Below are 27,819 nucleotides of genomic sequence, written 5' to 3' on the forward strand. Positions count from 1 at the left end.
TTTTTCTGACATCTTGTTACCAGGCGGAGGCTGTACTTCATCACGTGCCATCTTTGGGTGTATAGTCCTTCAAGCAGCACTTGAGCTACTGGTAGTTCCCAGTTTTTATTGTTTTGCTGAGTTTGTTAGTGGTTGTTTGCTGTTGCCTACCTAGGCTGCCTTTGGATGTCCTGAAGGTGAAAGGCTTCCTGTGACCCTCAATAAATCAGAAAAAGAAATAGTATTTTTGTACGCACCTTAAAATTCTTTGCTTTTAGTCCATTGAGGGACACACCCTTCTGTTTATGATCATGCTTTTGGTACTAGTTGCTACAAACCAAGGCATGCTGGTAGTAGGAGAGGTTTATATGGTTATCCTGGGCTGACCTTTCATTTTATTTGTTTGCCTGTGTCCACTCCTCCTGTAGGAGGCAGTATAAACCAAAAGTGAAAAACTTCCTGTGTCCCTTAGTATGGGGGTCCCTAAACACAAGGCCACGGACCGATGCTGGTTCGTTGTCTGTTTGCAGCCAACTCCCCCACGCCACCGCTGTTCCGCCCACAGAGCTGGGCCGTGAAGGCTACACTGTCAGAGGTGCAGCGAGCGAGCAGAGAGATGGCATCATGTCTCACCGCTCTTCCTGCATTAACGATGTTTCGCCCTCACTCTAGGCTAGGACAAAACCCAGCAACTGCCCATGTGTAGATTTCCCTGCTCGGATGTTGTAATGCTGAGGAGAGGCTGCAAGAAGAGGATGTAAGTCTTTCACTACAGAAAAAAAAAAAAACTTACAAATTGCCTTTAAATTATTTACGTGACAAGCTGCATCTAGTATTTTTTGGTAGCAGGCTACAATGGGAAGCTTATTTTGGTGGCAGGGTAATGGGAAGCTGCATCTGGTGGCAGGCCACAACACTGGGAAGCTGCATTTGGTAACTGGCCGCAACACTGGGAAGTTGTATATGTCGACTGGTCGAAACAGTGAAAATCTGCATCTGGTGGCAGGGGACGGTGGCAAGTAACAAGCTGCATCTAAAGGCAGGTGATGTGGCAAGTGACAATCCGCATCTGGTGGCAGATGATGGTGGCAAGTAACACACTCGGGGCTCCCACTGATTCTGCATTATGGTGAGTTGTACTATTTTATATTACAATGTAATAAATAGAAATAATGCACTTCAAATCAGCTTAACACCATATTAACCATGGTGTCGTGCTGATTGAAGCGTTAACACCAGCCATTGCCCTGACAAAATCAGGCGTGGAACCGCCATCCCCGGCAAAAATTTTCTTCCACAAAACTGGTCCCTGGTGCCAAAGGTTGGGGACAGCTGTCTTAGCAGACTCCAAAAAAAAAAAAAAAAAGATTTTATGGCAAGTACAAAATTCCTGTTTTTTTGTTTACTTTATGAAGCTTGTGCATCACATGGCAAGTCATGCAGGTGCCTTTATATGTACTCTATCATTATTCCATACACTGTTAAAAGTTGAACTTACTGTGGGTTTCTTGTTCTGATGTATTCTTGATAGAAGAGTTCTGTATGTCAGGCCTAAAACCACTCGAAGATACACCCGCCATTGTCCAGTCTAAGATTTAAAACAAAACACTTACTGGAAAATTATCTAATTTCTTATTAGAGCCTTGATTTTTAGATGTCACATGGTGAGCATTGCGACCCTTTCCAATCATACCTGCTGAAGATGGGCCATTAAAGAAAACTTGTAGCAAGGCTGCTATTTCTCAGATCTGCTGAAAATACTAGGTCTTTGGCTGTCATGCTGATCCAGTGGCTTTAATAATTTCTATGTCACTGACTCAATATATTTTCTTGATCAGTCTGCTTTTTTTCTGGGCAGTGTGTGAAACTATTGAAGCCAGAGTCTTCCAGTTAAGTAGCATTTAAAGAAGGAGACTGAAGTTGATTATGGCAGGACACTACAGTCAATGTATGAGGTCCCTGGCTGATCTGAGATCTATAGCATTGGGTATAGGACGGATGGTTAACGAGAGGGGGAAGGGTTCTCAAAAACTTGCTCTAAGTAAAGCGATCCTTTTAGGGTACATTCACAGCACTGTGCTGTGCTAATGAAAGGAAAACACAGCGGTACAATGTTGTGTCATCCCCAACATACCTGCAGTAATTCACTAACAAAAATGCTGCATGCAGAATTTTAGTACATTGTGGTGAATTTGGCAATCCATTCGGATGAATAGGCTGCATTTATGCAATGCATTTTAAAGGATAAGCTCACCTTTAAAAAAAAAAAAAAAAAGAATAATAAATGCACATAATTTTGCAGGTTAAAAATGTGCATTTATTACATTTTTTTTTAATTGGAAGTCTGCACAGCAATGCACCCGTGACTAGCAGATTGCGGGTGCAATGCAGAGCTCTTTCAGACTGTCAGGGTAAGCTGTCTGCTCATACCTTACCCTATAAGGCACAAGCAGGCAGTTACACACGGTCAGGAACCATCAATGAACCACCTAGAGCACTCAAACAGCACCCTGGTAGTTCATTGAACCAACAGCCGCAAAGGGTGTCAGTAATTGTAGTTCTCCTATTCACAGGTGGGCGTAGTCCCACACAGCCTCGTCTTCATTCAATTGTGACAGCAGTTGCGGGGAGAAGATCCTCAGCCTGCTGTGATAAGGGTTGCAGTAGATGGCAGTAGCAGCAGCAGTAACATGTTACACCCTGAATAAGGGTGTAACATCTTATAAAAGGTGAACTTATCCTTTAATGAGCATTGGTAAAACGATTTGTCTATAAATACCCACATGTCATATTAATGAAACAACAACTCTGGTCCTAGCCCAAAGCAGAATTTTAGGCAAACATCATGTGTAAAAGGTTTGCAATTGAAGCCACTTTTGCAATACAGGCACCCCTGCCAGTGCCTGACTAGCACAGCCAGTCACTGACCTCACCTTTCTCCCCTAATAGAAACCTATATTGAGAAATATACTGTATGTAGGCAGCCAGTCTTTTGTAAATGTTAATTTTCTGACTGTCACTAGCTTTAGTACTACCAAAGTCACTGAGCTGAAACAAGTATGCAGCAAGAAAAGTCAGAATCAAGTTTGAACACTTAATCTACAAATTTGTTCCAGGTCACCAATTCAGAATGTACAGAAGCAACCGTAAGAATACCAGGCAAATTGAATTTTCAGGACAGGTCACCACATATTTCTCTCCTTAAAAGTATACCTTTCCTGTGCCTTAAGATAAGGGAACCCACCCCAAAACATGTTGCCTAGTAATGGACGCTTTGACTTGGAAGTCATAGCTCCCAAATGTCCCTCATTTGACAGGACTATCCCTCTTGGTGAACCAAACAACTCTGACTGTTTTTCTTCCTGAGTTGTCATACTTATTTGACGTAATATATAGATCTCTATAAATACATTTATTATTCAACTTTTAAATGTGTTTTTAACGCACCAAACCTTTTATCTAACCTCTAAATGATTCCATTTGTTATTCTGAAAAGTAAAAAAATAAATTAAGTGTAGCAGAGATATGTCCTTTGCCTACATACTTTGTGCTCTAATGTTTCCTTCTTTTTCATTTCAGAAAGTTGGACGGTATGCTGGTGGAAGGGGGAAGAACTACACCTTCTTGGCAGTGAGACGTCATGTATCAACAGTCCAACAGGTGCCTCTTCTTCTCATCGATCTCAGCATCTGTGGACATTTCAGCTGTAAACTAGGGTTAATTTAGTAGACGAAAATATTTTCGTCAATGAAATAAACACTATTTTAGTCTACTAAAATACAACCAAAACAATTCAGATCATAAAACTAAAATGGCATTTTAGTCAAAAAGCTGACTAAAACAAAGAGTTGAAATTTGATGTAAAAATTAACTGCTGTAAGCCCCACTGATCGCCATGGTAATGGAGCTCCCCATCAGCACAGAGGATGACCTCTTCAGACCACACAGATAAGAGTGGTTTTCTACACACATTTGTGAGTAGAATTGTACACACATCTTGTCCTATTAAAGTAATTGCATAAGGAAATTATTCTGGATGGCTGCACGTCCAAAAATCATTTTATTGAAGCTTCATATGACAAGTGGTTCACAGATGGAGCAGGGGACAAAGAGGTAGATGTGTTTCATGCAAATGTTAGCGCTTAGTCATTAGCTATTGGAACTAGTCACCACAATCACCTATATACTGCTCTAATGTGTCATCGTTAGGTTACAGGTGAACTAACCAATTAAAATTAGTACTCAGCTGGTATTACAAAGAAAACCCGGGTAGAATACACGGTACTTACACTCAAATCTGATGTAAAGAGTTCGGTCCAAATCTACTGCCAGAAAAAATCTGATACACCACTTGAACTCGGAGCAAACTCGACACATCGGTCAAAATCATTGTATACTTACAACATACACAAAATAATAGAAAACATATATATATGCATACACACAATGGAACTGATGTTGAGAACAAATGATTTTAAAAGCAAAGTGTTAGAACATCATGAGGACCGATACTGGCATATTTCCAAAGTATGTGTATGTCTCGAATGAACGTCAATGGCAAAAAAAAAAGTAGGAGGGAACTAGGTGCTAACAGACTGCAGGAAACTAGCTAAGAGAGAGAAAAAAAATTATAAATATATATATAGGAGAGAAATTGGTGCTAATAGACTGCAGGAAAAATTTTTTTATACATGTACAGGAAAGAAATAGGTGCTGGTAGACTGCAGAAAACTAGAGAGGAAGAAAAAAAATATATAAATAAAAAATAAAATGTAGGAGAGAAATAGGTATAAGTAATTGCATTGCACACGGTTCATGCTCCATGTTTAGGTTTTATTTTGCTTTTAGTGTTGATGGCTGTTCACAGCTAATCTTTGGAGCTGTAAAACTAGTATGAGCATCCATCACCTTATACAAGCAGATTCTTACTGGACTGTCTTCAAACTGCAAGTTATAGGCCTACTGGCTTCTTGTTGATTTCTATTCCCGGATTTAGAGGTTGACATTTTAGCACATCTGATTATATAGTTTAATAACATTTGACTTTGTTATGGAGCACCCCCTATAATCTGCTATTATAGGTAAAAATATCCTTATATCGATAGGTACCTTTTAATCTGCATATGTTTACTAATACATGAACTCTCTCAAGTCAGTTTTTCTTAGCAAAGGTCCGTACCTTCAAATATCATTGAAATAAATAAGATTAAATGACCAGCAGAGAGGTAGTACATTTATATATAGAAACCAGCTCGAGTTCAGTGCTAGGTCAGTGGTGAAAGAAGACAAATCATAACTCAAATACAAGGTTAGCATCATGCTAGATACAGGCAGTGGAAAATCCGAATCCAGAGACCAGAAAAAGTCCAAGCACGGTAATGCCGCGTACACACGATCAGAATTCTCATCGGAAAAAGCTCTGATGGTTTTCCCGATGGAATTCTGACGGAATTCAGCTCAAGCTGTCTTGCCTACACACGGTCACATCTCAAATTCTGATCGTTTAGAACGCGGTGACGTACAACACGTACAACGGGAACTAGAAAGAGGAAGTTCAAAAGCCAGTAGCCAATAGCTTCTATCTCGTAGTTGAATCTGAGCATGCATGATTTTTGGCGTGTCGGAATTGCATACACACGATCGGAATTACTGGTAGAAAGTTTTTCCATCGGGAAAATTGAGAACATGCTATACTTTTTTGGTTGGCGGAACTTCGGACAGCTAAATTCTGATGGAGCATACACATGGTCGCATTTTCAGATGAAAAGCTCTCATCTGTCTTTTTCTGGCCGGAATTCCGATCGTGTGTACGCGGCATAAGACTCCCTTATCTTACATTCTACTGCAGCATCAGGCCCATAGAATATATTTCTAATCTAAGGGGAACAATATTGTATTGGATAAAACACATAACACAACTGAAAGGCTCATCCCAGCCATAGATCTGCACCAAAGTATGAAGTCCACAAATATCCAAACTCTGTCAAAATCAATATTCTCAGGAGATCTAATCATTCAATGCATATAGGTGCTTCAGGACAGTTTCACATCTTTGTGTTACAGTAGAGCAGCATGTATGTGTTAGGAATAAACAAAAATCCCCTGAAGATGTAGCTTACCACGAAATGCACAGGGCTAAGCATATTTCGTGATGTCATTGTGCATGCTTCTGGCTGGCGAGTGTCGTCATTTTATATGCTTTTTATTTGACTATGCTTGTGAGCATTGCATAAAACAAATACAACGTGTGTAAGATATTGGGCCATGGTATGTGGTTTTTTTATTTGAGTCACACTGGCACTTTCCCCGGAGCTGAGGTTGTGAAGAACAGTGTCTGAAGTATGGTCCTGCGGTGTTCCATTTGATGCTGACCTGATACCTGGAAGACAGCAGAGAATCAGGTTGGCTTAACCACTTATAATGTGGAGGTTGGCCCCTTGGTAAGCAGTTTCTTCTCATGGTGGTGGTCTCTCTTATGAGATGCATGGACTTTTCTATAGGTTTACATTATCTTTTAGAATATGAATGCTGGACTATATGCACTTTGAGAGAACTGATTTATGCACATAGCACTTTGATGGGATATATCTTTATTGTGATCTGAATTTGTGGCACAAAAGCACTTTATGTTCACATGCATTTCCACTATAGTAAGTTAGATTTAAAGAGATAGTGTATCATTTTTCAGTTTCAATAAAAAAATGTATTGCAATATAAATCAATTGCTAAAAATATATGGTACAGTAGTACTTTGTTTTGGCACATAATTGCACATTTAGTGTGTTGCATTTAAAGAGACAGCACATTATTTTTGTTTATTAGCTTGTGTTTATCCAGTATTTGGATATCGTGGTAGCTGTGGTCCAGATTTGAATAATGGCACATACACACGACTGGACTTTCCGGCAGACTAGGTCCGACGGAATCATTCCGTTGGACAATCCGATCGTGTGTGAGCTAATCCAATCGTTTTTCGTTGCAAGGGAAGCTATTGGGTACTGGCTATTGAACATCATCACATTCAAAATCAACGGACTTTCGAACAGACTTAGTCCGTTCATGTGTGGCCAAGTCCGTTTGCTCGGAATGTCCTTCGGAACGCCACCGAAAAGTCAGTCTAAATTTATTCTGAATGCACCCTATCACATTAGAACATGGGTGCTCAACCTGTGGCCCTCCAGCTGTTGTGGAACTACAAGTCCCATGAGGAATTGCATGGCTGACAGTTACAGGCATGACTCCCAAAGGCAGAGGCATGATAGGACTTAGTCCTAGTAGTTCCGCAACAGCTGGAGGGCCACAGGTTGAGCACCCACACATTAGGACAATGTATGGTAACCCATTGTCATTTGCCATGCATTGTGGTGCACTGTGACTAGAATCTCTCTGATCACAATGGCAAATAATACTACTGAACATGAAAGGGTTATTTTTACTTGCTACAAAATGATTCAGCACTATAGATAATCTATCTGTCTCCCTTCCCTTGGGCAAAGTCAGACAGACAAAGCAGTATTTAAGTAACACTAGTTTGCAAGGTGACCGCTGTCAAATGAAAGGGAACAGCAGCTAAGAACTGATGTTTGGCTTCCAAGTCTATTAGCAATAGCCTGGGTACAGCAAGAACAAAATGCATTTGAACACATGCACACTTTTGTATATACACCTTCATGTACACAATACTGAATGTGCATGTATGGTACACATTTGGTACTCAAACACAGTACAGTGTAAAACAGTAATTGACTGAAGTAGATCTGTGGCTTGATGCCCGAAAGGCCCACGTCATAAGGATTTCTATTCTGATGGGTTTATTGAAAAAGTAAAAAAACTGGTGTAACCAGACATGCCTTAATCTATTTAGCATACATAATGCTTCTGTGATAAACCACAAAAATCAAAAGATATAGTTACCTGAATATGAATAGGGCTGGGAGTATAAGCCATGATTCTGTAATTGTAAGAGCTAGCCTTTCTGTTCTAGATGCAATACTCTATTAGGATGAGAACGGAGGCAGATCCTGAAATGCTGGCACGGTGAATTTAGTTGCACAAAAAAAGTAAACAAAAATATTGATGATGCTGTTCTCATCTTGAAATTCACTGTATTGTTCTCCTCTAAAGCTAAAATACAAATCAAATATGCTCTGACAGCCATTACTTTTCTCAGTACCGAAGGCTAGTTCAACTCATGCTACTGGTTAAAGGCTAAAGTTCACCATTTGGAGCAGGTTACATGTTACACCCATATTTAGAATGGAATGTGTAACATGTTCCAGGTCTGCCTCCCTGCACCCCTTGATCGCCTATACCTGTTACAGCGGGCAGGGGATCCTCTCCCCACACCCACTGTCATATCTTAAAGACAGGGCAGCTGTGCGGGGCTCTGCCTGCACAGTCGCGTCATTCAATTGCAGCAGTGGTGGCCCGTCCATTAGGGGAGCAGGGGAACCGCCGCCCTGATCCATGTGTCTGGCTCCTAATCTACATGCAGGGTGCTGGACACATGGATTTTAATGGGGTTTTTTTTTTTTTTTCTTTTTTTAGAAGCACATGTTTAGAGCCTGAGGCTCTAATTGGTTTTAAAAAGGCTTGGGCTTGGGGCGCAGTGTGCAGTGGTGGTTGGAGCGGAGAAGAGGGGTAAAGGAGCGGAGCAGGAGGAGCTGACAGAAGTCAATGAGCACACAGTCTCTGGAAAGTGATGACGTGCAGAGGCAGAAAAATAAATGGAACACCAGCCACCACTGATTCACAGCAATCTGTGAATGAGAAAGCTAGAAGTCTCATCTTCCACCATGGGACACAGCTTGAAGTTTGCGGACACTTCCTCCAGAAAGAAATTAAACCTACTGCTTCTTCCAGCTTTGTAAACAGTGTCTGCAGGAGCCTGATAATGCACCTACAATCTACTGATTGTGGGTGCAATGCTCTGAAGGCTCCTCCAAAAAAATAAATGCACTTTGTTTTTCAAGAGAGAGCCCTTTTTCATGCTAGGTTCTTGTCCTCCTGTGAGTTAAATCCCCAGCGTTTTGTTCTTTTGACCACATCAGGTTGCGGGTCCTTATTCCAAGTTTGTGAATTTGTTATGTTACACCTGTTTTTGTGAGGTTCTGGTTGATCAGCTTTTCACTGGCTCAGGTTCTTTTTAGTGTGGTGGTGATTCTCTCCTGCAGTAACCTTATCTAGTAAGGGGCCCAACCTTATTCATTCAGATTCAGGATATGGTCCATTTGGTGGCTCCTGTGCTGGAGGAAGTCCTCAGTCCTCCTAGTGAGGCCTGTTAGTGTTTTTTTTTTTTCTGTGTTGCCCACCTCTCCTTTGGGAGTGCTTTTGGACATCCCAACATTTTTTTTAATTCATTAAGGGGCACAGGACCTGCCTCTCCCATTTTTTGTTTATGCCGTGGGTACTGCTTTACCACAAAACCGAGGCATGCTGGGTAGAGGGGCTTATAATGGGGGCTGGTTTATGATCTTTTGCCGTTTGCCAGTGCCTGAGATTCCTGTAGGCAGCAGTGAAACCTGACTGTATCCTAAACTCAGTGGATTCCAAGAAATTGATTTTACAGTACATTTCAAGAGGCAAAGTATGAAATTCTAACCAGGTGTTAAAGAACACAATTTTGCTTACACTGATTGTTTCCACAGGTATTGAAATGAAATAATGCCAGGGAGTCATAATTTCACATTTTGCAGGACTATGCAAAGGGAAACATTTCTGGAAGGGAGTAAAAAAATATCACAAAAAAGTTCACAAACCGAGTTACAAGACAATTGCCGTCTCCCTACGGCATGAAAGCTAGATACCAAGGTGAATAGTTTACCAATAAGGGGGTATTGATTCACTTGGTAAACAAAGCACATTTCTCTTCTGTGAAAAACTTTACAGGTCAATCACTGTGTTTTTTGGCTTTGAACAGTGAATGACATCATGGGGGTTATTTACTAAAGGAAAATCTACTTTGCACTGCTGGTGCACTTGAAAGTGCACTGAAAATGCACTTGGAAGTAAAGTCATTGTAGATTCGAGGGGGATATGCAAGGAAAATAAAAAAAAGCATTCTAGCTTGCACATGATTGGATGATAAAATCAGCAGAGCTTCCACTCATTTCAGATCTACCCCTAAGATTTAGGGCGACTGCACTTCCAAGTGCACTTTCAGTGCAAAGTGGATTTACCTTTCGTAAATAACCCCCCCCCCCCATGCCTGTTAAACGAATGGGAGATTCAAGGAATTCCACATGGAATTGTAATAGTTGTATGGAGTTCATTAACTGCAGAGCTATTCTCTGTGTATGCAAAAAACTCCACCTCGGTAAGGGGTTCAAATGTTCACATATTAAGTGCCTCTTGTATAAGTAACTTGCTTCGTTGATAAAAATAAATGTTTTAAAGTCCCAAAAACACCCCCCCACTTTTCTTGCCAAACTCCTAGCTTACTACCCCCTTTTCCCCCTCTTCTTCACTATTCTGTCCCCCATCTGCAACCATTGGCTCTTTCCTAAATATTCCTTCCTTAAGCTGAAAAACCGGGGGGACAAATTTCGGAATAATTCAGCAAGCATTTTACAAGCAGTGGAAGCCCCATTTTCTTCTCAGTACAGGTTTCTTTTAAATTATAAGGACTGTTTTTCATATAGATACATTTTAAAAACTGAAAATAGGTTAAGACGATGCAGTAATTGTAAGCCCTTGTACACACGGTCGGAGATTCCGACGGAATGTTTCCTATCGGACCGTCTTGTCGGATATTCCGACTGTGTGTGGTCTGCATCGGACTGTTTCCGTCGGAATATCCGACGGACCAACTTTTCCAACTTGCCGGTAAAATTTTCCGACAAAATGCTCCGATCGGACATACTCCGATCATGTGTAGCCTACTCCGACGGACAAAGTGCCACGCATGCTCAGATCAAATTCCTAGACCAAAGCTATTGGTTACTAGCCTGAACGTAGTCCCGTCCTAACGAAATAACGTCATCACGTTATGTACAATCGGATTTTCCGACAACTTAGTCCGACCGTGTGTATGCAAATTCACTTCCGGACCTCTTCCGGAATTAATCCATTGGAATTACTCAGACGGATTTGGTTGTCGGAATCTCCGACCGTGTGTACAAGGACTTAGACAAATCATGTGGAAAAAACACAGGCAGTGATTCATATTTAGAAATTATTTTGTATTGTGCTTAGGTTGGAGTTTTCACACTGACAGCAATTAGCCTATGCACTTTCCTTGGTCCAAGAACCAACGATTATTAAAATATAAAAGAACTGACTTACTCATTTCCCCAACAGACTGCAGACCCATATCAAGGAGCTGAGAAGGAAGAAATCCAGACAGCTTATCTGATTGCTTTGTCCATAAACTAGTTTCTTGTGAGCTGGAGCCTCCAAACAAATTCTGCTCTTCTTGCGACAGCTCTGGAGACAGGGGGGCTTGTAAGTTCAAGAAGGAGAACTCCTGATCAAAATCCTCTGCTTCTCTACTGTCCAATAACAGATGCTTAGGTTCTGCAAGTAAAACAAAGATCTTTGGTGTCATGTCAAAACAAATTGGGTAGGCTTAAAGGTCTACACATTAGTAATAAAGTATATAATTATTTAGCTAACAGAATAGTAAAAGTGATTAATATTTCTATCACTTTAACCCCACCCCAACCCCCCCCCCCTTTAGCATTTAGCATTTGTTTTTTGGGGGGGAGTGGGTGCCTGGTTTTTGATGGGTACACGCTCCCACTTGCGACCAGATTGCCCTGGCGATCTGAGCAGGAGTTCACCGGGACCATTCATAAATCTCATGCGCAGCAATAGTGACCTGAAGAATGAAGAATGTGCTTGCGGGAGGACAGCGCTGGACCCCTGGACAGGTAAGTGTCCTTATAGTAAAAGTCAACAGCTACAGTATTTGTAGCTCCTGAATTTATTCTTTTTGGGAGATGCCTGCATATATAGTACAGTACTGTGCAAAAGATTTAGGCATGTGTGAAGAAATGCTATGAAGTAAAAATGGTTTCAAAAATAAATTTAAATGTTTTATTTTTATCAATTTACAAAATCAAAAGTAAGCAAACAGAAGAAAATTTAAACTAAATCAATATTTGCTGTGACTACCCTTTGGCTTCAAACCAGCATCAATTATTATACTTGCACACAGTCAGATTTTGTAGGATTAGTCATACCAAGCAGGTGTGGATGATCGTCAATTTCATATGTAGGTTGAAACATCATTAACATCATTAACTGAAACAGACATGCAGGAGGCTTGAAACTGGGAGAGAAACAGACAAACTCTGCTACTAAAGTGAGATTGTAGAATACAGTTTCATGTCTCAGGTCATACACCATGGCAAGACTGAGCACAGCAAGAAGACACAAGGTAGTTATATTGCATCAGCAAGGCCTCTCCTAGGCAAAGACTGCAAAGCAGATTGGGGTTTCAATATGTGCTGCTCAAGCTTTTTAGAAGAAGCACAAAGAAATGGGCAACATTGAGGACAGTAGCAATTTGCGCTTGCGCAGTAGAAAACTCTCTGGTTCACTGCTGGTTTCCCTTACCCAAGATGGCAGCGCCAACACCTGAGAGCCGATTCAAGAATCAGCTTAGGTGAGGACACCACCAGATCCCTGGACAGGTGGGTGCCCTAATAGTAAAAGTCAGCAGTTACAGTATTTAACTAACTTAATTTTTTGGTGGTGAGGGTGGGGATCTCCGCTTGAAAAGAGAGAGAAGGATTTAAGGCAGTCCACATCCACAGAAGATCTGTGGTTACTTCTCCAAGATGTTTGGTACAACCTACCTGCTGAGTTTCTTCAAAAACAGTGTGCAATTGTATCTAGAGGAATTGATGCAGTTTTGAAGGAAAAGGGTGGTCACATGTTGTTCATTGATAAAAAAACTTAAGAGTTTCTATTTCTGAAATCATTCCTAATTTACAGCATTTTTCCACACCTGCCTAAAACTTTTACACAGTAGTGAACCTGCAGATCCTTTGAAAGCACTCACACTGCCTAAATGCTGGGCGGTTCTAATTAGATAAATCCTATGCGCTACCTGATAATGCCAAAGCTTGCATGCCTCACAACCCACTTACAAGCCCATACATTCACACTAGCCAGTGAAGCAGCCATCACAGCGATAGCTCAAAAGGAATATATGAAAAGAAGCTTTTGCAGATATCTGTAAATACCTCTTGGAGCCTAAAACGTTATGGCCCCTTTCACACCGAGGCGTTTTTCCGGCGCTACAGCGCTAAAAATAGAGCCTGTGTAGGGCCTGAAAAAAAAACGGCCCCTTTCACTCCAGTGTGAAAGCCGGAAAAAACAAAATAAAAATGCCTACCTCAGAGATCTTTCAATTCTATCAAATTTCCCATTTTCTACGATCTTCGGCACAAGGGGTGCTGGCGGACCCCAAGGTAACCTTTTATGAAACAGGGTGTGTCCAGGATGCAGGTATGAGAGGTGGGATACAGGTCAGAGAGGTGGGAACTTGGTCATCTATAGGCTATAACTAGACACTGCTGACAAACTGCCTTACATGCAGGCCTGTGACTTGGAATTGGTTTGGGAGAGGGATGCAGACCAATGGCATACCTGCTTCCATTCAGCATACAAGTCTATCTTGAACATTTCTTTGTTAGAGGTGAATGTGAAAGTTATGACTAGATAGTATATGATCCCTTCTCATCTTTCGGCATTTTCCAAACACCCCGCCTTTGTGCTCCAGAGGCGGTCACTCTAACGGGACAATGTTGGGAACGCTCTAAACTATGGAGCTTCTGGAACAGTGTTTTTGCCTTAATTAGGAGGGTTTTGGGGGCTCCGGTGCCTCAGACCCCCCCAGGTTGCTTTACTAAATGAATCTTTAGAGAAACTCGTCTACTCGGTGCAAAGACTGATTTTCTTTATGCTATTGGCTGCAAAGCTATCATAACTCATTCATGGAAACAACCTTCTGTTTCAATCTCCACAATCTCTAGGCGCTAGGTGTCTTGGATAATGCTAAATGAGGACCTAGCCAGCAAAATTAATGATACTTCTAAACATGCTAAACAGCTATGTTCATATTGATCTTTAGAGACCTGCAATGTTCCTAGCATTTCTTTTTCAATAAATGTGGCTTGTAATTTCTCCTCCAGGCTCCCTCTACTTTTTTTTCTCTTTTCTTTTTTCCTCCTGCTCCTTTTATTCCTTTCTTCCTTCCTCTCCATCTTGGCAAATTAAATTTTTTGGGATGTTTTAAAATTTCCTTTACAGTATATTCCGTGAGAGCATAGAGTACTGTTTTGTAACCATGTTGTAATTTCAATTACTGCATAAAGATAACTTGGTGTGGGTGTTTGTTCTACCTGGGACGGGTGACCCCTTCTCTAAATATATGATTATCTGCCGATAATGTGATATTTGGGCATTTTTCAGGTGTGTCCTTTTATGTCCTGGTATTATGTCACGTTGTATTTTTACTATGTTCTGCCAGTGCTCTGGCCTCACTTTTGTCTGTATTTTTATTCGATCAAAAAAAAAAAAACACAACAGGACATACTGTTTGGATCGCCAGATAAAAACAGAAGAAAGAAAGCCTAAAAAAAGGAAACCAATGCAGCCATCAGATCCAAGAATAGGTAAGCTGCAATATAATAAATGCTTGCTTTTGGTTTAATGCTACTAAAGCTCTGGAGGATAATGCTGCTGCAGAATGCAAATGCTCTTGTAGAGTAAACAGTTGAATTGTAAATTTTCAAAAAAAAACCCCGCCTCTGTAATTTATGTGCCCAGCATTCTGAAAGGGGCCGGACCTATGAATATGGGGTGGCCACACCGGCCATGGATAGATTCATGATATGCATGAATCTATCCATTATCTATATAGGGGGTGGCGTGGATAGAGCGGGCGGCACCTTTGCGCCCTGAATGGACGGGCCACCACTGATCCACATGAAGACAAATGGGCAGTACAGATAAAGCAAAGACTGCAGGGCGATTCGCATAAATTGGTTTATTTTATGGACTTTAACCACTTGCCGACCAGCGCACGACGATGTACGTCGACAGAATGGCACGGGCAGGCAAATGGGCGTACATGTACGTCCCTTTAAATTTGCCGTCCTGCCATCGGGAGCGCGCCGCCGGCGGCGCGTTCCCGCGCTGGTCGGGACCCCTGTGAGTCCGGTCGCGGGACCCACGCACTCGATCGCCGTGGGCATCCCCGCGATCGTCTCACGGAGCGGCCGAATGAAGAAATGCTGTTGTAAACAACATTTCTCCATTCTGCCTAGCAACTAGTGACGCTGATCTCTGCTCCATGTGATTGGAGCAGAGATCAGTGTTCACTAAATGAAAGCCCAACCCCCCCACAGTTAGTAACACACCCCTAGGAACACTTAACCCCTACACTGCCACCCACTGGTTAACCCCTTCACTGCCAGTGTCATTTACACAGGAATCACTGCATTTATATAGCAGTGATTACTGTATAAATGACAATGGTCCCAAAAATGTGTCAAAAATGTCCGATGGGTCCCCCACAATGTCGTAGTCACAATAAAAATCGCTGATCGCCGCCATTACTAGTAAAAAAAAAATAATAAAAAATTATTAATAAAAATGCTATAAAACTATCCCTATTTTGTAAACGCTATAACTTTTGCGCAAACCAATCAATAATCGCTTATTGCGTTTTTTTTTACCAAAAATATGTAGAAGAATACGTATCGGCCTAAACTGAGGGAAAAAAATGTTTTTTTATATATTTTTGGGGGATATTTATTATAACAAAAAGTAAAAAATAATGAGTTTTTTTCAAAATTGTGGCTCTATTTTTGTTTATAGCGCAAAAAATAAAAACCGCAGGGGTGATAAAATACCACCAAAAGAAAGCTCTATTTGTGGGAAAAAAAGGACGTCAATTTTGTTTGGTAGCCACGTCGCACGACCGCGCAATTGTCAGTTAAAGCGACGCAGTGCCAAATCGCAAAAAGTGGTCTGGTCTTTGACCAGCAAAATGGTCCGGTCTGAAAGTGGTTAATTTAGCACCACTCGCTCCTAACTGATTACAAATTCTTACAGCAGCACACTCAGCTGGTAATTGTTTAAAATTTCCAGTAAATTCACTATAAAAGATATCACTAGCATTGAATGTGGTTCCACTGGCTGTTTTCATATTCCCATGTCTGCAAACTGTCTAGTACTTGGGATTAATGGAAATGATAATGCTTGAATTATTCTCAGGCATGCTAGAGAATAGATTGAGGCACTAGCTGTGAAAACACCAGGATTATCATACAAAGACATTAATTTAGGTTTTGCAGCAGCGCTAGCAAAATTCTTGTCATTTAGAAACAGGAAAAACAACAAATGATAGTGTAATAATAGATACAGTGTTTGGCTGACTGGTATAGAGGAATGCATGCCATATATCAGAGACAGAGATCCACTTCAATGTATTATCTTCCCTATTTTCCCACAATCAGACTTTTGTCAGCCTGTTTCTTTATACATTACCTAGCAGTAATGCTTGGTACACACAATGAGATTATCGGACGAATGATCGTCCTTTTTTTTTTGCATGATAATCTCATATTGAAAACGAAGAGTTTACTAAAGTAATAAAATTCTCGTACGACAAAATAAAAATCTGAAGGTGAAGTAATGTGGTGTGGTGTTTTTGTATTGTATTTTCGAACGACAACAGTACTGATTAAACGAAAATCGTACGATCTGGAATCATACGAGAAAAAAAAAAACTTTGTGCTTGTCCCATCAGATAATATTGGATGAACTGTCGTCTGATCAGCTTATGAAAGCGCTGTACTAATGATCAGATTATCGTATGATTGATTCAAAAGCGATATTTTTCGCACGATTTTCTCATTGTGTGTCAGTAGGCTTTAAATATGTCTAACATAAAGGAAATGTATATAGTTTTTTTAAGGAAAACATGACATCAGCTTGATGTACATAATCTTCTTAGTGTGCATTAGCTTAGGTTTACACTACTGCAACCTGAAAGTCGCACGATTTTGATGCACTTGAAGCAACGCCTGTGTATTCTTGAGGTCTATGGACCTCAAGTAACATCGAAGTTGGACCAAAGTAGTGTAGGAACTACTTTGAAGTCACAGAGATATGAACGGTACTTATTGGAAATCATGGGGTATGACTTGTTCTGCGACTTTGCAGTACCAAGTCGCAGGACAAGATGCACAAGTGGAAATTGAGCTTTATGTGTGGTACACACTAGTCGAAAATTCGGCAGAAACAATTGTACAATTTTCGACTAGTGTCGACACAACTTTCCACGGCCGATTCCGATCCAGCGAATGGAAAAAAATGAGGGAGAAACAGAAAAACTTTCATCGTCTGTCAACAGCACAACTAATTTTTATGTAATGTGTACACAATTCGTACGATATGGAATAATCGTAACCATAATCGTATTGTCATTCAAATATAAGCAAAACTATATATAGGGGTTATGTAATATTATATATTATATATATAAGAGGGCCATTATGGTGGCCCGTAATTATGGGAGGAGCCCGGAGGGTATATAATCAGACCACCCACAACGGTCTGTGTCGGTTCCAGTGCAAGGTACTGCACATCAAGGGGTTGACTCGTCTCAGCTCCCTCACGGTCGACTATCTGTGCGTCCAATGGCAGGTGCACTTCGGCTTCTTCATTCGTGGTCTTCGTCGGCGGTTCCCGCTCATGGTCGCAGATAAGTAGTATCTGAATCTTTTCATATCATGTGCAAAATTGCGGCTTATCATGCTTACTATCCTGCACCCCTTTCGCAAAACCTACCTCTGAGTTGTTGACACTCATGTCCCGACATCTTTCGGCACAGACATAGTACATTCGTAAATTCCTTCTACCAAACATACGATCCATTCATAGATCCAAGCCTCCGAGTCGCTGTCGGTCGTTCTCCAATATCACCCGCCATAGGCTTCACTAGTTATAAGATTCACTGTTCTCATCCTTTTTTGAGATAAACAGGTATTGTTTGTATGAGTTTCTGTGGCTGATTGGGGTGTAATTAAACCCACCTGATGTCTTTCCTGCACTTGACTAGCCTGGGGGGATGGGTGGTTGATAGGTGTTTGGTTTCACAGTAAGAATGGCATACACTCTACAACCAATTCGTATCAGATACTCCTTACTGCCAATTTATATCAGATTCATCTCATACATTTTTTAAGCTGATTCGTGTCAAATGCATTGCACAGGCTGACTCTGCCAACTCACTGCGTGTCCACGCAGTTGTACCTTTGAGATCGGTCGTATATCTTCATCGATTGTCCCACGCTCGGACCGCTACACACTCGCTGTTGAGGGTAGGACTTTGTTGTTACCGCTCCTCTAAACTCTAGTAGTTACGTTATCATGTTCGTTTATCATGTTCGTTTTGCAAAAAGTCGCACTTACGCCACCGTAAGTCTTTCTATGTCATCTTTCATGTATTTCATGCTTTCTACCCAACACGGGTTTACTCGAGCCGTTCACTTCACGGCGATGCGGTCAAATCCGACATTCAAGCCCCTTACTCACCTCGCGTCTACAGCCGATTCGAATCTAGTCGCAACTTCGCTTCTATGTTTCTGATCCTTGACAATCACAAAGCCCCTTCAACCGCCATCACCATTTAGTTGATTCAAACCCAGCCATATCATCGGCAATACGGTCAGATCTGTCATACGAGCCCCGTAGTCACCTCACATCTATGGCCAATTCGAATCTAGTCGCAACTTCGCTTCTATGTTTCGGATCCTCGGCAATCACAAGCCCCTTCTAACCATCATCACCATTTAGTCGATTCAAACCCAGCCATATCATCGGCAATACGGGCAGATCTGTCATACGAGCCCTGTAGTCACCTCGCATCTACAGCCGATTCGAATCTAGTCGCAACTTCGCTTCTATGTTTCGGATCATTGGCAATCACCAGCCCCTTCAACCACCATCACAATTCAATCAATCCGAACCCAGCCATATCCTTAGCGATACGGTCGGATCCCATATATGAGCCTCTCAGTCGCATCTACGGAGGATTCGAGTCTAGTCGCAGCATCGGCGCAACAATTCCAGTCCTTGCCAAACGCAACTCTAACAACCAAGCCGAATCCTGTTGCATCTCCGACTCAAATGAGTCAAATCTTTCGCAGACTATTCCATAGCTATAACCCAGTTCAAACTAGTCACATCGACTGTACGAATTCAACAGTACTTACATTTGACTTTCTCAGTCTATCCATACATGATCATACACCATTCTCTCCACCGATTTGCTCAGTGTTGCGCACGGTCATTCCTTCATAATCACATTTCCTCTATAACCTTTTCTTTCGCCTTTCAACAAAGCTCCTTGCAATCACTGCAAGCATCAATGCAATGGCTCAATACGGCCACTCATCTCCAGTAGCAACACGGCTGCTCTCCTCATTCCTACACACTTATAATTTAATTTATAGATTCAAATAAAGCTGCTTTCTTGCAATCGCTGCAAGCATCTCTGCTATAGCTTAATACGGCCACTCATCTCCAGTAGCAACACAGCTGCTCACCTCATTCATCAATTCATTTATTCTCACCTCATAATTCAAATAAAGCCGCTTCCTTGCAATCGCTGCAAGCATTTCAGCAAGTGGCTCAAACTGCCACTCATCGTCTCCAGTAGCAACATGGCTGCTCATCATTTTCTCTGTCGCTTTCCCTATTTTAGGCCAGTTAGAACACCAGTTAGTCCACCCTGCACCAGGTTTGGACAGTATCTCCCAAAAAAAAAAAATAAAAAAAAAAAAATAAAACCCCCATTGTTGAGGGCTTGCATCTTCACCAGGGGGCCAGCTTTGCCCCAAAGAGCTCTTTGCAATCCCCCATGTCAAAACGAAATTCTTATGTCACCTTACTACAGGCTCCCGGTCAACTCAGTTCTCGACCCCCAACCAGTCGACTTCACAACTAGTGCATAAAGTCAGGTGTTTAGTTCATTGGGATTCCCCCTTTCTCTTAAACACTCTTTCACTACATATTTTTACTTCACATACAGAATTTGACCTGCTCCTGAGGCGTTAGCAACTGTCACATACTTCTGTGCACTTCACTCTGTTTTCGAAGCACAAGCCTTCAATACGCAGACAAGGTCGCCTAATCTCCATACTTGCTGGCAATGCAAGCATTAGTAGACCGAACCCACGTCAATTAACTACAGATCGCAACATTCCTACTTAGTATACCAGACTTCAGCTACCCACCCCAGTCCGCCCTGGGGCGCTCTGATTCATTAGTCTGTGCCGAGCACAGACTGACACCCGAGCTATCGGTTACCTAGCCAGTCACCTCCTGGCTCACCTCGGTTGTCACTCATTCTTTTGAGTTTTCTAAAGTCACACTCAACAGCGCTCGAGCGCAAACCAACTGTCACTATGGCTGTCGTTCCTTGTCCTATTCTTTTTGTTTCCTTCCGCCTTTCATCTTATCTACCCAACGCAACTATCCCCTCCTACCTTTGCAACTTACCTCAAACATACGCACCCCCCCCCTTGCTTTTAGTTGACGCCATGTCGCAGGCAGACAGTGAGGACTTTGCCTCAGCCCTGCCATCACCCTTTACGGGCTCAGCAAGCGGCGGTTTACAGTCTCACAAGAGCTTGGAACAATAAAAAAAATAAAAATAAACTCATAGCAGAACGGTGTCGCAGGAGTAAATCCTACCCTGCTGCAGCCAGGAAACCAAGCCTTTAGGCTACTGTTTCCACCGCAAGTGGCAGTCCTTGCAGGCACCACTTCAGTCTATTTTCTTAGTGACTACTCAGTTGCACTCCTGGGTAACCACACTGTCAACAGCAGTCGCCGAAGTCCAAGCAGAGTGACAGCCCTGGAGGTACGCCCAGCCGTGCCCCTACCAGCTCCAGTCACCACCGTCATTCCCGTACCTTCTCTTACAGATACACCCAACTTCTGCACCATCGTCTTCCCTGCACACCTTGTCCTAGCAGGGCATCTAGGAGGACATCTTGGATGACAACGACGTTAACTTAGCATCCCTCCTCATAGCAGTACACAACTTGGCCTAGAACAAATCATATTCGCGGGGAGATGTCTCCGTCATCCTGAAGGCCAGAGATCCTTTACTTAATCGCAAACTCACTGTCACAGAGTTTGTGCTAGCCTTGGGGACAGTCAGAGACATGCTAGGCAGAGCAACCCCAACAGGAGGGTAGAATTGGACCCGTATCTGCATGCAGCAGGTCACAAGTACGCAGGGTGCCCATCCTTTGACTATCACCGCTCATTTTCAGCCAAGGCAGCAGCCAGACTCAAGGGGATCTTTTACTTCCCATCTTTTAGTGTTTCTCTTCCAGGCAAAGACCCTGACTAAATCCTTAAATTAAAATGTGCCAGCTATAGCAGATCTGCCCATGGGAGTCGAATTTCTCACAAATTGGAATGGCATGCCAATGTGTATTCCCTCAGCATCTCTCTCTTCATCTCAGGTAGTCATGGTCATCACAGCCTCCACAGGTCCTCGCCTCACTTTTGGCCAAATTGGGTTTATAGGGCCATGGCCGTCAGAAATCCTCTTGATTCCTGGGTTCAGTTAGTCCTCCTCTTTGTTCGACCTCTACCCCATTGTCGCAGCAGCTCAAGTCTGGTGCAACAACTGGGCAGGACAAACAGTGACGTTCGCCACAGACAACCAAGCCACAGCCAGTATTATGAATAAAGGAGGTCCTAGTAGCCTGCCAACGTGGCCTTCCTGCGCAGGCTGGTGCCACTATCCCCACAGCACCAATCTAACGTCCTATGCGTCCACATCCCAGACAAACGCAATAATCTGGCCGACGCACTACCCGTTAACTTTGCTTCATTATTTTGCAGGAACCTGGAACCGACCCGACCATGTCTCTTATCCCACACTGGTCGTAGCTAACCTCGGATTCAAACAACACTTTCACGACGCTACCTGCCTTATTAATCTTTCACTATCTCACAACACCCTGAAGGCCTACCGTGCAGCCTAGAGGTTCTATGTCAGGTTACTAGCCTCAAACCCCAGAGCAATACCAAGAGTTCTCCATCACATCCTGGTCTTCATATTATGCCACCACACGCAGTTGGCATTGTCACACAATACCTTAGACCCCACTCAGCTGACATCCAGTATTTCATCCCCTTATGAGATCCTAACAAACCGTCTTGTTTGCCGCCCATACGGTCAAGACCATGTTGTGTGGTATTCACAGGCAATGACCCCAAATCAGTATCAAACAGCTACCCGTCACCAGCACCATATTCCGAGACGTGTCTTTCATCCTGTCACATTCCCCTTTGGCTAAATTCAGCCTGGTCATTCAAGCAGCCATCTACCTGGCTTTCTACAGCTTCTTACGCCCCAGTGAATACTGTCACCGTCCCAGTTGTAAAGTGTTACGTAGACACCACCTCACACGCCATCAGACTTACTTCATCTTGCTCCTCAGGGTGTCCAAAACACAATAGTCCGGTCCAGGGGTTGACATCAAACCTTTCCAAACTCTCAAAGCCTGGTGCCCCGTGTCCATCCTAGATCAATTTTTGGCCGATATGTTTGATCCCTCGCAGGACAGCCCATTACTACCGTTCCCGATTAGTACCCCAGGCAGCAACCAGTTCATTAGTCACGTCGGGTTCCTTTTGAGCAAATTAGGCCAGGACCTTGGTCATTTTCTTGGACATTCTTTCGCATTGGAGCAGCATCAGCAGCCTCACGAAACGGGGTCCCAGTCCACACGATCAAAGATGGGCAGGCGGGAATCCACCTGCTTTACTCGATACATCTCCAATCCACAAGTGGAAATGTCCTGAGCCTTCAGCAACTTTGCCCCGTAGTGTCTTGTTGTACATAAATTAATAATTACCTCCCTAAACCAAGTCTTTTGCGGCCTTCTCTTGGCATATCGCCCAGCAGACCAGGGCTCACCGCCCAGCTCACCAGGGCTTACCTTACAGCAGACCAAGGGCACAATTCAGGTCTATTTTATGTTGTTAGTCTTGTGACGTGTTTATGTGTTCTTTCATATCTCTTACAGCAGAGGGCTCCGACCATAAATTATATATATATATATATATATATATATATATATATATATATAATCTCATGTTCATTAAGCGCTTGCCAGCCTGCCGCCGCAGTTTTACTGCAACAGAATGGCACAGGCATGCAAATCTATGTTATGTTACGTCGCTTCCTGAGGCGGCCACTCTCGATGACCGCTGGGCTCCCGTGATCGCTCGTAACATGGCGAGAACCGAAGTTCTCCCCTAACCTCTGAGGGGAGAAGTGACAGATCGTCTGTTCATACAAAGTATCTGTCATCTCCCCTAGTCAGTCCCATCCCCCCTAGCAGCAAGAAGGGTTACTGGTTCAAATCCCAACCACGACACTACCTGCCTGGAGTTTGCATCTTCTCCCTGTGCCTGCATGGTTTTCCTCCCGGTACTCCTGTTTCCTCCCACAATCCAAAGACATGCAGGTATGTTAATTGGCTTCTGTCCAAAATTGGCCCTAGTATATCAATGGGGATCTTGGATTGTGGGCTCCTTGAGGATAGGGGCTGATGTGAGTGTGCAATGTAGACACTCAAGTTGAACTGGATGGGCTGGTGTCTTTATTCAACCTTACTAACTATGACATTTTTACAGTAATAAATGCATTTTTATAGCACTGATCGCTGTATTAATGCCAATGGTCCCAAAAATATGTCAAAATTGTCCGATGTGTCCGCCATAATGTCACAGTCATGATAAAAACTGCAGATCACCGCCATTACGAGTAAAAAATAAAAAATAATAAGAATGCTATAAATCTATCCCCTATTTTGTAGACGTTATAACTTTTGCTTATTGCGATTTTTATTACCAAAAATATGTAGAAGAATACATATTGGCCTAAACTTTTTTTTTTTTTAAATGGGGATATTTATTATAGCAAAAAGTACAGAATATTGTCGGTTTTTTTTCAAAATTGTCGCTCTTTTTTTGTTTATAGTGCAAAAAATAAAAACCGCAGAGGCAAATAAAACCAAAAGAAATTTCTATTTGTGTCTTCAGACATAATACGCAATTTATTAGTGGGACTGCTTTAGCAATCCTACTATTTAGTGGGACTGTTTCAGCAGTCCCACTATTGTTATTCTTTTTTTATTTAGTGGGACTGCTTTAGCAGTCCCACTATTGTTGTTCGTTTTTTAATTTATTAATAATCATCTTCTTATTATTCCATACGTTTTTTTGTCTCTGCGTAACTTCTGCATACTTTCCGCTATTAAAGCCATTCAACTTTTAAAACGTTCAGATCTTTTCAGTTTGATATCTTTTTCATTTTTTTTGAAAAAGCTGTTTAAGTTTAGTGATAATTTCAGAAAATTTCTGAAAATTTAAGACAGCCAGGCTTTTGTTGTCTGTTTTGTTTCCAAGGTTACCAACACTTCTTATACACAGTGATGGGCAGTTGGGGAGAGCACAGATACACCAAGTACTGATTTATAATAGAGGAATATGATGGGCAGTTTTGATGGGGGCAATATGATGGGGCAGTTTTGATGGGGTAGTATTGATGCTATTCAGCATTCCCACGCATTTTCTCCAGGAAATGCATTTTCTAGTGTTATTCTTTTTTTTTTTATTATTCATCATCATCATCATCATCTTTTTATTATTATTCCATACGTTTTTTTGGCTCTGCGTAACTTCTGCATACTTTCAGCTATTAAAGCCATTCAACTTTAAAAAGGTTCAGCTCTTTCTGCTGATGTGTACTCTTCTTCAACTTTTTTTCTACTATTTATACTTTTTAAAATATTAAGCTTTTTAACACTTTTTTTAACATTGAAGTCGATGAGAGCATGCTTAAAATCCATAAAATCTTCTTCTGCTGCCAAAAGTTTCAGCTCCTTCACACTTTCACCTACAGACGCCAAACAAACTTTAAAATGTTCACAAAATATTCAGCTATCTGGCTATATCTTTTCAGTTTGATATCTTTTAAAGTTTTTGTGAAAAAGCTGTTTAAGTTTAGTGATCATGTCAGAAAATTTCATTAGATTTAGGGTATCCAGGCTTTTGTTGGCTGTTTTGTTTCCATGGTTACCAAAGCTTCTTATACACAGTGATGGGCAGTGGGGGAGATCACAGACACACCATGTACTGATTTATAATAGAGGAATATGATGGGGCAGTTTTGATGGGGCAATTCTAATGGGGCAGTTTTGATGCTATTCAGCATTCCCATGCATTTTCTCCAGGAAATGCATTTCTAGTTATCAATTATTATTCCGAATTCATCACATTCATCATGTTTTTTTTCCATTGATTCAGAAGTCTGTACTAAAAATGATGCAGCAGCTTCCTCCATATTCCTTCTTTTGCCAGGTCTAGCCGCAGGCAATCTTGATGGGGACATCAATGTGTCATTTTCCTAGCAATAATAACGAAAAACGACACAAGTAAACATTAATTAATTTAATATGTCTATAAAACATAACTGATATATATATATATATATATATATATATATATATATATATATATATATATATACATACATACATACATACATACATACATACATACATACATATACACACATTTCATGTTCAGGTTAATGTAGATAAGTACCATTGTCCCTGAGAGCTCCTGGGTCACTGATGGCTCTTGTGCGAGTCCTGGTCTTCTCCACACAGATCTGGTGACAAGGCCTCAGTTGATGTTGATGGCAGAGTAGATAATGAAGTTCTGCAGTTGCAAGCTTTCAAAATACCATAGTCTGGGCACATATGTCTTCTGCTGCAGCTCCAGAACATTCTGATTCCTTTATTTTGTTTAACTTCCGTTTGAAAACAAGATTTGCAATTTTGTTCCATACATAAGTGAGGTTAGCGTTTGGAGAAATAGTCTTGCACATCTTCAATAGCTGGCATAGTGCCTCATGTTTCTTATTCCAGTCTGATTATTCCTTGGACTTCACCCTCCATAAACATGGCATTTGCCGATATTGGTCAATAAATTGAGGTAAAAAGGAAGGTGAGGTAAATTTGTCTGCCATGTCTCCTGCAAAATACAAAAATAATAAAAACCATCATTACTTTTAGTATCATCCTACAAATAATATTCCGGCCTAAATAAAGAATCAATAGCAAAATTTACCTTATTTTGAGCGCCGAAAATTCCATGGTTTGGAATGTGTGTAAAGACAAAATTTCCTGTGTTCTCTCATTAATGGCTGTACGTTAGAACACATCGACGGCTCGAGCGTTCCGTACAGAGCTCCGCCTCTGCCTGACATGTGATGCTGTAGTGTATACATGCACGCCAGCTGCCATCTGCGATGCCAAGACACAGAAGGCCTGAAAACCACGATGGAGGAGAACACGAGGGAAGGCACAAAAGCAGGCAAAGTCAAGGCCACGGCCATAACCATGGGTAAGATGGTGGAGCTGGTATATCTGCTAGAGAAATATGATTATGATGGAAAAAAGAAGAACTATGTAAAACCCAAATGCAAGGAAAGGCCAGATTTTACAGAAAGTTCTTAGAGTGCTGCAGAAGAAATTTGCAGTGGAAAGATCCAAAGACCAAGTGAGAAAGAGATGGTCTGATCTCAAACATAGAGAACCTGAAAAGTTTGGCCGCATTCATCAGATTATCAAAATAAATAATGAATTACTGATCTAAATTGTTTTCTAATTGTTGGAACTTTGCATCTTTTATATGCATTATATATAAAAAATTTTAGGAAAACTAAAGAAGAAGCTTGTCAAAAGAATATCATGTAAGAAAACATGTCCGGCTAGCACAGCAATAAATATCGAAGAGTGTGCAATTGATGAAACATCAAAAGTGTCTGCCCTTTCCCTCTTGCTGCTGAAATGCCTTGTATAATTTCATAGTATGATATTTATGATAATAAAATGCCATTCCATAAATTATTGCAGAGCACAACTTGGCTCTCATGTGACTGTCCACATCTCCCCTCCTCTAACACACCCAACCCCTCCTGGCTAACGTCAGCAGGTGATTATCGGCCCCTCATGCTTTAGCTGTATGATCGAGAGAGGGGAGGGGAAAGCCGATCATGTGAGTGCCTAGTTGCGCTATGAAATAAGGTATAGATCTTTTTTTTTTTTTTTTTTTTCTTTTTTTTTTTTTAAGCATATGCATACACACACCTATCATTATTAAACACAGAGGATTGTGTAAAGAGAAAACTGTGGGCTAATAACCACGTTTAAACATGTTTGTCAGAAGCCGTGCAGAGTGAGGAGGGAACATCCCAGACAATGATGCCTGCCAGCATAGATGATGAAGATTTTGAGGAGGAAGTAACTGAGCATACCTCAGGCACAGATGCTCCATGCAAAGGTCAGTAAAATATGCTAAGTAATATAATATTATATAGAAATGTTTCCACATTGGCTGTGTATCAGCAGTGGGTGACATTATTTCCAATTGTTCATAGCCATTGAGATCCGAATTTGAATGTGATGCCGTTGGATCATCAACTTTTTATACAGCAGGGTAAGTATTTTTTTATATTTTATATATTACAAATGGAGGTGTTGATTATCGAGTTTCTCTGAATATAGATGACATGGATCCTGTCTTCTACACACGCATGTGTACATTATCTTAGAATTAACATTTACTTTTCCTAAATGCAGATTTTAATTATATTTCTTCATACAGGTCATGGTGCGAATAGTGCAATGATTTTGTGTATGCAAATGAGTTGTTCAACTGCTGTCACGAATTAGAAAAAATAAGGTATGCAGCAATTGCTGCACGTCAAAAATTGAT

The 27,819-nt window shown here is 41.5% G+C and overlaps 1 protein-coding gene across 5 annotated transcripts in view; it reads right to left on the minus strand.

Moving 5' to 3' along the window:
• ICA1L (islet cell autoantigen 1 like) overlaps positions 1-27,819 on the minus strand; it is a 112,779-nt gene that overhangs the window by 34,705 nt on the left and 50,255 nt on the right. For 4 of the 5 annotated variants that reach the window (XM_077448615.1, XM_077448611.1, XM_077448613.1 and 1 more), the window contains 2 exons: positions 11,263-11,493; positions 1,478-1,567 (listed from right to left, as the gene is read on the minus strand). In XM_077448615.1, the coding sequence (XP_077304741.1) occupies positions 1,478-1,567; positions 11,263-11,493 (321 nt within the window). Of the gene's footprint in view, positions 1-1,477; positions 1,568-11,262; positions 11,494-25,640; positions 26,074-27,819 lie in introns of those variants that run through there. The other variant, XM_077448614.1, reaches the window with a different exon arrangement.

Source organism: Lithobates pipiens, unplaced genomic scaffold (genome assembly GCF_037356315.1).
Source record: "Lithobates pipiens isolate NorthernLeopardFrog02 unplaced genomic scaffold, aLitPip1_a1.2 Scaffold_22, whole genome shotgun sequence".
NCBI classification, from domain to species: Eukaryota; Metazoa; Chordata; class Amphibia; order Anura; family Ranidae; genus Lithobates; species Lithobates pipiens.